The sequence below is a fragment of the Coffea arabica genome, chromosome 8c (genome assembly GCF_036785885.1).
Source record: "Coffea arabica cultivar ET-39 chromosome 8c, Coffea Arabica ET-39 HiFi, whole genome shotgun sequence".
NCBI classification, from domain to species: domain Eukaryota; kingdom Viridiplantae; phylum Streptophyta; class Magnoliopsida; order Gentianales; family Rubiaceae; genus Coffea; species Coffea arabica.
Genome location: NC_092325.1, coordinates 9768567 through 9778358, shown reverse-complemented (window position 1 = coordinate 9778358; position 9792 = coordinate 9768567). Strand labels below are relative to the sequence as shown.

Sequence of the window (9792 nt, the reverse complement as noted above, 5' to 3'; positions counted from 1 at the left end):
TGAGGGTTGATATAGTCTTTTTATCATTATTAGGGGAGGTAAATGATATTTCTAAAATTTTAGAGGTGTTAAATGTTATTAAAAGAAATCTCAGCCGAAATTTTTGATTTTATCCGGTAAAGAAATCCATGTGAAGCGTGTCAGCCACGAGCTGAGGTCCCTCCACTTCTCCAGCAGTCTCCAGCTAGGCCGACACGATTCAATTGGAATCTGAATACAATTATTTAAAAAAGATGCATGTTGGAAAAAAAAAGTTCTGCAATATTTGGAACTTACTCTCTTTTTTTTTTCCAGCAACAAATAACAATTGGAACTTACACAGTTTGATTTTACCAAATTTTAGGTGAATGGAAAGTTAACATGAACTTTTCTTACCAAATGGACAAATATGGTTGACAAACATGATAATATACTTATAATTCATAACTTATCTCAATATACTTATAGAGTATTTTTTTTAATTACTAATTTTTTCAAATGTATCATTATTCTACCCCATTATCCTTAAGTTTTTATTATCAACATATTCACATACATTTGTTTTTTAAATTTCAAGCGGTGAAAAGTAACAAAGTGTATATATAGTTACAGTGTCAATGCAACTCGATATAATTTTGACACACCCAAAATGTGGGAAAATCTGCATAAGTTGAGTACTAAATGTTAATTTTGACGGGTTTGAAAAAGAAGTGAGTGGCCTACTTGTAATCACCAAGATCGCGGGTCCACAACCAATCTTTGGAATTTTGAAGGTGGCTATCAAATTTTAAAGAAAATTATTTAAAACATCCTTTCATTTAGTCAAATAAATTTTTTCATCATTCACTTTTAAAATATTAACATTATGTGTTCTAAAAATTTAAGTTACTCAACATAAGTTTTTGATGACTTTTGAATCTAAAATTACTTTGTGACTCATCATTTTTTATGTATAAAAAAACCAAATCCCACTTTTTTAATAACAATAAATATGATTGGGTTCTATTCCACTTTTTCTTTTGAAAAAATGAATATAATTTGGGCTAGATCCTACATTTTTAGGAAAAAATAAATATGAATCGAATCATTTATTTAATTACAAATAGAATCAAATCTTTTTGTCCCTAAAAAAATGATCATGTATGAGTCACATGATGGACTTAGGATAAAATGTGGTAAAAAATCTAACTTGAGACCAAATTTTACTAACATAATTTTATAAGGAACATAAAATTATCATTTAAAAAGTGAAGGGTGAAAAAATTCATTTGACGAAATATAAGAAATGTTTTGAATGATTTTTCCCAAAATTTAACATGTATCGATCTTTGAAGTGGAAAAGTTTTTCTATAATTTGACGAAAGATTTTTCGCATTGACTTTAATAATTACTCTCTCTATCACAAAATATTTGTCATACTTTTCATTTTAAAATATTTGTCATTTTATTAAAGTCAAAATTACTTTTTCAATTTTTCTAATACCATTCCTATCTTTACATATATTTGATGCTAGATTCAAAATTAAAATTTGAATTTTAGAGGACAAAGTTAAAAATAAAAGTACTAACATTATAATCATGGCACTATTTTAAAAAGTTAGAATATCGAAATGGGAGTATGGGACAAAACAAGTTTTTTATATAAAATGTTACAATAATACACAAACAAAAACAACTCCAAAAATACCATATCCATACAATATATCAAAAATAACTCTAAATATACAAAAAATTAAAAAATAAAATATATATTATTTTCTTTTTCCATCTATCATCACCACCATTACCCCCACCCATCATCTTCCTCCTCTCTTTCTTTTCTCCTCTTTTCTCTCCCTCCTTCTTTCTCCTCCCTCTCTTTCCTCCTTCCCTCTTTCCTTCCCCTTCCCCTCCCCTTCCCTATCCCCCTCCTCCCCTTTAGCCTCAACTAGATCGAGGCGACCAAAGGCCACGATCTGGTCTTGACGAGGCCAAATTGAGGAGGGAAAGGAAGAGGAGAGGCAAGGTATGGTGAGAAAGGAGAGGGAAAGGGAAAGGTGGGACGGGAGAGAGGGAGGAGGAAGAAGAGGGACGGGGAAAAGAGACGAGGAGGGAGAGAGTGGATGGTGGCGGTGGTGGATAGTGGTAGTAGGTAGAGTGTTAATTTTTAAAAATTATTTTAAAAATTTTTAAAATTTAAAAATATCTTAAAATATATTTCAAAAATATCACTAAAAATATTTTCAGTAACAATTTTTCATATATATTACTATAGTAAAATATTTTTAAATATTCATAATATCAACTAATTCAAATGGAGTCATATCAAGAATGGCCGACTTCCCACGCTGAATTGTGGAGCCAAACCCTGGTACAGGAACGTGGTCGATTTCAAGCCCTGGAAGTCTCCTCTCCGCAAATCACAGGTCAGGTTTTTTGTAGTTTTCTGCAAAGGGTTGTACACTATTTTATAGGAATTTAGAAACCTACCCTAAGGATTTTGAGTATTTAATTCATCACCCTTCAAGTTTTAAAAATTACATTAATCTCTCTTGAGGTTTATTGTCTTGCAACATCTAGGTCTAATCAACAATTAAAAAGTGATGTTAGGAGAGAGAAAATAATGTGATTTCACCATTGCCCCTCATCTGCTAAATTGTTTAATTAATCTAATATCAGCCCAAAACATTAAAGAAAACACTAGAATTTGCAATTTATCATCTGGATTTAAATCACATATGGCATAAAAAATAGAATATCATTTTATATATTTCATTTAATATAAGATTCACATTACTGTTTTTAATTACGAATTCATTGTCAAACATGATCAATAATAAATAATTAAAAAAATTTGCAATTAAAATATTACAAGGAGTGAAGTTTAATACAATAAAATCTCAATAACTAACCTTAATATGTCAATAAGAATATTTATGATTTTAAAGTTTGTTCTCTGTAATATTTTAATTACAAATTTTTGGTTATTTGTTATTGATCACGTTTGACAATGAGTATGCAATTGAAAAGAGTAATTTAGTCTTGTATTGAGTGAAAAATATAAAATAATATACTATTTTTTGATGCTATATATGATTTGATCCCTAATGATAAACAACAAAATTAATGTTTTCCTTTAATGTTGAGTTGGTATTAAATTTAATTAAATAATGCAGTAAATGAAGGGTAATGATGAAACTATGTTGTCTTCTCTCTTCTAATTTCACTTTTTAATTATTGGTTAGACCTAAATATTATAAGATACTTAATCTCAAGGGAGAATAGTGTAATTTTTAAATTTTGGAGAAAAGTCAGTGAAATAGTTAGAAACCTCGAGGGAGGTTTTCCAAATTATCCTTATTTTATATTTTAAGTACCGCATACAAAATTTAGGAATTCTAGCCCCTTTGCGCATCTCAGGTTCAGATCCATACAAGAGGCATATGAGTTGGGTCCGACTAGTCTGCCTTTAAGGAGAATTCAATAATTTGTTATAATTACTTAATTTAGTTATGATTATAATGAGCTCCCTATGTTGCAGTAGTTCTTAATACTTTTTTTTAAGATTTTTTTTTTTTATAAGCAAGAGTTCTCGAATTGAAAGATTTCACTTACATTCCCTTCTCTCTCGTACCATCCAATCTATCTCCCCCCTCCCCCCTCTCCTTTTTAATAACTTGTCCATTGCCAAGAGCATGGAAATATTTAAAGTTTTTTTTTTCTTCCATATGATTACAGGACAGGATTACTATTAAACATGTTAACTCATACAAATGATGAGAATTATAATTGAATAATGCTATAAATTAACTTAGAAATAGTGGAAGAAAAAATTCCATGTATTGAGACTTGAACTGAAGATCTTCAATTTATAGAGTCTCAACATTAACTATTAGATCAAGACCTTATTACTCTAACTCTTTTTTTTTTAAATTAAAAATCCATGGAAATTATAGCTTTTTGGGGGAAAAATAGATTAACCAAGTTAAACATCATAATTGATGGGCTAAATGCTTCTCTCGTTATTAAAAAAAAAATTTAAAGTACTGAACTGGATAAAGTTGACAAGGCAAAAGTCTTCAAGCTTATCTTCCGTACAAAGTGGTCGGATTAAAATATTATCCCTACTCCCACTTGCAACTCCAATTATTCTTCACATCTGATAACAATCCAAAGAATAATGATACATATGAGACCTCATAAATAAATCTTGTCAAGTTGCCAAAAGAGTATTAGATACAGAGTCAAATATACACATAGGTGCCTCCCGTTGCATGAATCTTTTAGGTTTACAGGCTTACAGCTACACTATTTCTTGCTTATAAATTTGAATTTGGACATAAATTTATATGAAAATTTTGGATGACTTCTGTATCACCGAACAGCCAATAAAATTTAGGGTATTCTATGCATTGAAATTTAGGGTATTCTATGCATTAAAAAAATTCTCCATAAGACTGGACTTTGTCTAATGGTTTATTTCACCATAGTCAAGTTGCTTGGATTGTACTTTCTGAGAAAGCTTATTAGAGAAATAATATCGTAAGGTTTTTATGATGAGATGCATGTCAAATCAAAGATGATAACAAAATAATGTGTTAATAGAATAATTTCAAAACACCCTTTTATTTCAAATATTATTTTAGTTGAGTCACGAACATAATTTTTAATTACGCTTTTATCTTATATACATTATTATACAATAAGTATTCTAAATAAATATTGCAAATAATCTTCCATCCAAACACATATTATCAGCTCTTCTTGGGTTTAAGAGTTTTTTTTGAATTTTTTATTTTTTAGTTTATAGTAATAAACTCCAAAAATAACTCCAAAAATACAACACATTTCAAATATACCTTTAAAAAAATTTACTTTTCTTCTTGTACACACTACACAATACCCATCGGTCCATCACTCAGCACCCCGCCACCATCGCCGCCAACACCTTCCCCTCTCCTTCTCAAAAGGCAACAAGGTTCATGTACTTGGGTTTGGATCCACAATTTAGCATAAGAAATCGGTCTTTCTTCATATGCTCTATTTTATATTTTCTCCGTCCCGTTAAAGTGTCATACTTTTATTTTGAAATATCTCAAAATATTTATCATTTTACTAAAATTAAATTTATTTTTATTACTATTTTCAATGGTATTTCTACCTTTAGTTGTATGCCATGTTACATTTAAATTTGAATTTTAAAGTTTAGAGGGCAAGTTTGAAAGCAAAAGCACCAATATCACAATTAATCTATTACTCTTAAAAAGTTATAATCTCAAAAGATGACAAAAAATATGGGATAGAGGGAATAATTGTTAAAATCTTGATTCTGCTGTTTTAATTCTGCTGTTTTAATTCTATGATCTAAATTTATAAATTTAATCAAAATCCTAATAAGTCAGATTTTAGGCTTTTTTGGGTTCTGGCAATTTAGAAATTTTGAGAAAAATGCAATTGTGGTACTCAAATTTTGACACATGAATGATTTTAGTCCCTAAAAATTTTGACAAATGCAATCTGGCAACTATTCCATAAAAACTGTCAAAAAATATAAAATATCCTTCCGACACTAAGTGCCAAGAAAGGTATTTTTAAAATTTTAATCACTTGTCCAACTTTGCTCATCTTACTGCTTTTATCCTTCTTTGGCTGTATTTCATCTTTACCTGAATGTCAAAAGGATATCTTACATTTTTTTTGGCATTTTTTATAAATTAGCTGCCGGACATGTGACTATCACGTGATTCGTATCAATAGGAATTTGTCAAAAAAATTATCTAGGGCACTAGATATGCTTAAAAGTTAAAAGTTTAGGTGTCAGATTTTTTTTTTTTCAAAATTTGAACACTAAAACTGTTTATGTGTCAAAATTTGGACACCAAAATAGCATTTATTTGTAAAAATTTTTGAGTACTTGGTAGAAGTTTGTAAAATGAATATTCTGGAAGTACCTAGAGTTACTTTACCTTCCTACCATTGAAGGAGAAAAAAGAGCACGCGGTTGTAGTTGGTAGAAGTCACGTTGTGGATTCCGCGATCTTGGTGACTACCAGTAGGCCGCTCAGCTTTGGTCAAAGTAACTTTTAGGACTCAAGTTACGCAGAATTTTCTAGAGTCGTGGCTACTTTTTGGATATTTATGCAAAATTTTCAAAATGTATTTGTGAATTCTTGCCGTGGCATGTCTATCTAATGATCACCGAGTCCACAGCATTGCTTACGTGACGTTTTAGAAATTTTGCATGTGCAATTTCACTTCATCACTCACTCTTTGCATGAGAAGTTTCGAAAATGAAATTTGTACGCTAGACGCCTTTCAACAATTTTTAAAATTTCCATGCTTGAGCTATTGTTTAAAAGAAAAATTAACCTTATAGACATTAGTAGTGTATGTACTAGTGAATTTGAAAACATGTTACATATGCAAGAATTAAAGTTAAAATTCAAATTTAAATTAAGTAACATGCGTCTATACATACTCGTGTATAGAATGTCGGTATACATAGTATTAACTCTAAAACAATATTGACATTTAACAGGCTCACTTAAAATGCCAAAAAACTTTCGTATTGGTTTGAGTTCTTAATAAATTTAAAAATTTTATTTTTACTTAACATAATTATTGTTGTTGATCAAGAATAAGCTGATCACAATTTTGATTAGTTTTATTTTATATCAGTATAGATATACTTAGGTTTTAAAACAAAAATAGCTTCATTCACTTTCTCATTCATATCAATTTTTTTTTGTGTCACTCACGTCGTAAATGTAGAAAATATCTTGGTTTCAAATTAATTTTGAAACTTCTAATGCTGCAGTGCATTCTCCCATAATCGCAATATTATATCAATCACGAGGATATTTCTGTCTCGCACATTTCTTAACTGCAATTAATAGCTTCGGAGAGGGGTAAAACAGTAAAAGCACCCGATATCCACCTCACCCTCCTGTCCTATAAAACCCCCAAGACATTTTCCCTCGGATTTCTCGTCACCTGAAAAACTTTGCTTACAAAATACTTATTTATTTGTCTTAATTTTTCTTCAGAATCGTTCTAATCGGAAGACTCAAAAAGTCTGGGGGAGTCTGGGGGTCTTTATCTCTTAGCAGCGGGGCACCCTGTGGGGTTAAGTTCCCACATCGCTTGGGGGGGTTTGGGGGGTTTAGTAGTTAAGTGCTGCGGAGCACTTCAAAAGTTGCCGGCTTTTGAAGTGTCTTCGCAGAGTCCATTTATCGAAACACTCATACAAAAAGCTGTGAGTTATGAAAGGGGAAGACTCAAAAAGTCATGTGTGGCGGAGCTATAATTTCCGATTATATACAGCCTAGCCGATCGTCGCACCGGCTATCCGCCGATTTGCTCTGGGGAATCGGCGGAAGTGGCGATCTGCCTGATAGCAAGGACATTAAGAAGAAGAAGAGTACTAGCAATTTCTACTCGAAGCAACTTAGGTCTGAGATCATTGACCTAGACGACGAGTTCGAGGCTGATTTTCGGGAATTCTCCGATCAAGCAGTGGAGGAGCTGGAAGACGTCAAGCCTTTCGGTTTCTCTGCCTCCAAACATTCTGCCATCCTCTCTCGAGGTAATTTTTGTATTCATTTTGTGGATAATTTTGGTTCAGGAGCTCCTGATTTAGAAATTTGGTATTTGATTTAGGAATTTGGGAGAGTTTAAATATCAAGCTTGAATTTGGAACTTATGTCATTAAATGGTCTGGAAATAATGATTTTTTTTTCTTTTACTGGTTTGTAACCTATTTTAGACTAGTTGGTTAGGACTAGTTTGCATTTGCTGAAAAAAATAGAGTTAGGACTAGTTTGCTCCTTTTTTTTTGTGATTCAAGTTAAAAGGGAAAAAAAAGTTTGATATAATTTTGGTTCACGAATGAATTCCAGTTCTTTTCTTTTTCTTTTTTTTTTTTTGTTTTTGAATTTGATTGGATTTAGGTACCGTGTTGGATCATATGTTTTGGAGTTTTTGGATGAGCATTAGTCTTATTTTAATTATCTTTCTTTTAGGCTTTTGGTAATGATTGATCAAAGGAACTTTTTTGGGTAAATATATTATCAGTGTTTATAAAATGGTCAAAATAATAATGATTCCGAATTTTGTCATGTACTTTCTCTGATCTACCCAGCGGAGAAAGAGTAGCACAAAAAATTGTAGAAAAGAAATAAAAAGAACTTCCTGATCAAAATGTTTTTGCAAGATCATTTTTTGGAGGTATGAAGTGCAAGACTAAAAAACTTACTGAATTTGTGTAAGAAACAGATAATTTTGCCAATCATATTTTGTGAGTATACAGTTTTTGTTTGCCTTTTTTTTTTTTTTTTTTGTCTGTTGAAGGTCCTTGTACATTAAAACTTTAGTTTTACATAAAGTTTTACAAGGAAGGATAATTACAGTTGTCAATTTAGTAAAGTGGCTTTTATATACAAGAAATTAGCTGTGTGTATCTGCTTCCCCCCACCCCCTGTACATAGTATCTAAATGTCTGAATTTTGGTTCATCTATAGCTGCGACCCGTTTCTGAAATATTGATTTCTTGTCATGAAGGCACCAAGTGTGGAAATTCATCTGATTCCAGTGATGAATCTGGAAAATACTTAAAGAGAAAGAGGAAGAACCACTATAGAGGTATCCGACAGCGTCCATGGGGCAAATGGGCTGCTGAGATCCGTGACCCAAGGAAAGGTGTACGAGTCTGGCTTGGAACTTTTAACACTGCTGAAGCAGCTGCCAGAGCGTATGATACTGAGGCTCGAAGGATCAGAGGCAAAAAAGCTAAGTTGAATTTTCCTGATGATACTCAACTCTCTGCCTCAAGACGCACTGTAGTTGCAAATGCTCAGAAAGTACGAGTCAAGGAAGATCAAAGTCAGGCTCAACCTAGTCTGAACGAGAGCATGACTTTCATGAGCAACATAGAAAATGACCACTGCAATTCTTTGAATCTTGTTGAAGAGAAACCACCGGCAAAGCAGTTCAGCTCTGTTGATGCTTATCCTACCGTTGGAGATATGGAATTCAAATCATATTTCCAATCTGATTGTGCTAACCTTTGCTTCAATTCTGATCAAGGAAGTAGTTCCTTTGGTTGTTCTGACTTTGGGTGGGAAGAACAGTGCCCAAAAACTCCAGAAATATCATCGATTTTCTCATCTGCAATAGACTGGGAAGAACCCCAATTTGTGGAGGATGCAAACTCATCAAAGAATCTGAAAACTAGTCCTTTAGATCTGGTGCCTGCTGATGGCAATAACAAGAAGTTGTCTGAAGAATTTTCAGCTTTTGAGTCCCAGATGAAGGTGGCTCAGATGCCTTACCTTGAGGGAAATTGGGATGCATCTCTTGACGCCTTCCTGAATGGGCCTGCAGTCAAGGATGGTGGGGATGAGATGGATCTTTGGACATTTGATGATATCTCTGCTATGATGGGGGGTGTTTACTGAGCCTGCTATTGGCCTTGTTGTGGCTTTCTGTAAATAAGGTTACACATTAGTGAATTTTCAGACTAAATTGTTTTCATAAACATATATAGTTTTCATCGGTTATGTTTCGTTTGAATTTGCGAGCTTGATTGCTCCTAGTTTGATTTTTATTTTTGTTGCCTCTTTAGGTATGTTTTGGGTTTTTATTTGACAGACCCCGTGGACGGGTGTCGGTGTGTTACTGTATTTGGGAGGATGCAAGCCCAAATTTCATTGAAAATAATAAAGTGAATATATATCTAAAAATGACGTAGAAACATTGCGCTAAAGCAATACAGACAACAAACAACGGATGGTGATTATAAAAAATGATCCAAACACCGCACTAGTCCGTACAGGG

At 32.4% G+C, this 9792-nt stretch overlaps 1 protein-coding gene across 2 annotated transcripts; it reads left to right on the top strand.

The window, feature by feature from the left end:
- The first annotated feature begins 2207 nt into the window (after positions 1–2207).
- LOC113706925 (ethylene-responsive transcription factor RAP2-12) lies at positions 2208–9562 on the top strand. Of its 2 annotated transcripts, XM_072063325.1 has the most exons (4): positions 2208–2384; positions 7005–7034; positions 7246–7543; positions 8518–9562. In XM_072063325.1, the coding sequence occupies exons 3-4, from the start codon at positions 7246–7248 to the stop codon at positions 9411–9413; spliced, it is 1194 nt and encodes a 397-aa protein (XP_071919426.1). In that variant the 5' UTR covers positions 2208–2384; positions 7005–7034; the 3' UTR covers positions 9414–9562. The 2 variants fall into 2 exon arrangements, with proteins under 2 accessions (XP_071919426.1, XP_027084800.1); XM_027228999.2 differs by lacking the exon at positions 2208–2384 and having other exon boundaries at positions 6914–7034.
- Positions 9563–9792: the final 230 nt, after the last annotated feature.

Excerpts from the sequence above, each read along its gene's own strand:
- LOC113706925 (XM_072063325.1), top strand. The coding sequence starts at position 7,246 with ATGTGTGGCGGAGCTATAATTTCCGATTATATACAGCCTAGCCGATCG. Across the intron at positions 7,544-8,517 it reads TTCTGCCATCCTCTCTCGAG|GCACCAAGTGTGGAAATTCA; the intron begins GTAATTTTTGTA and ends CTTGTCATGAAG.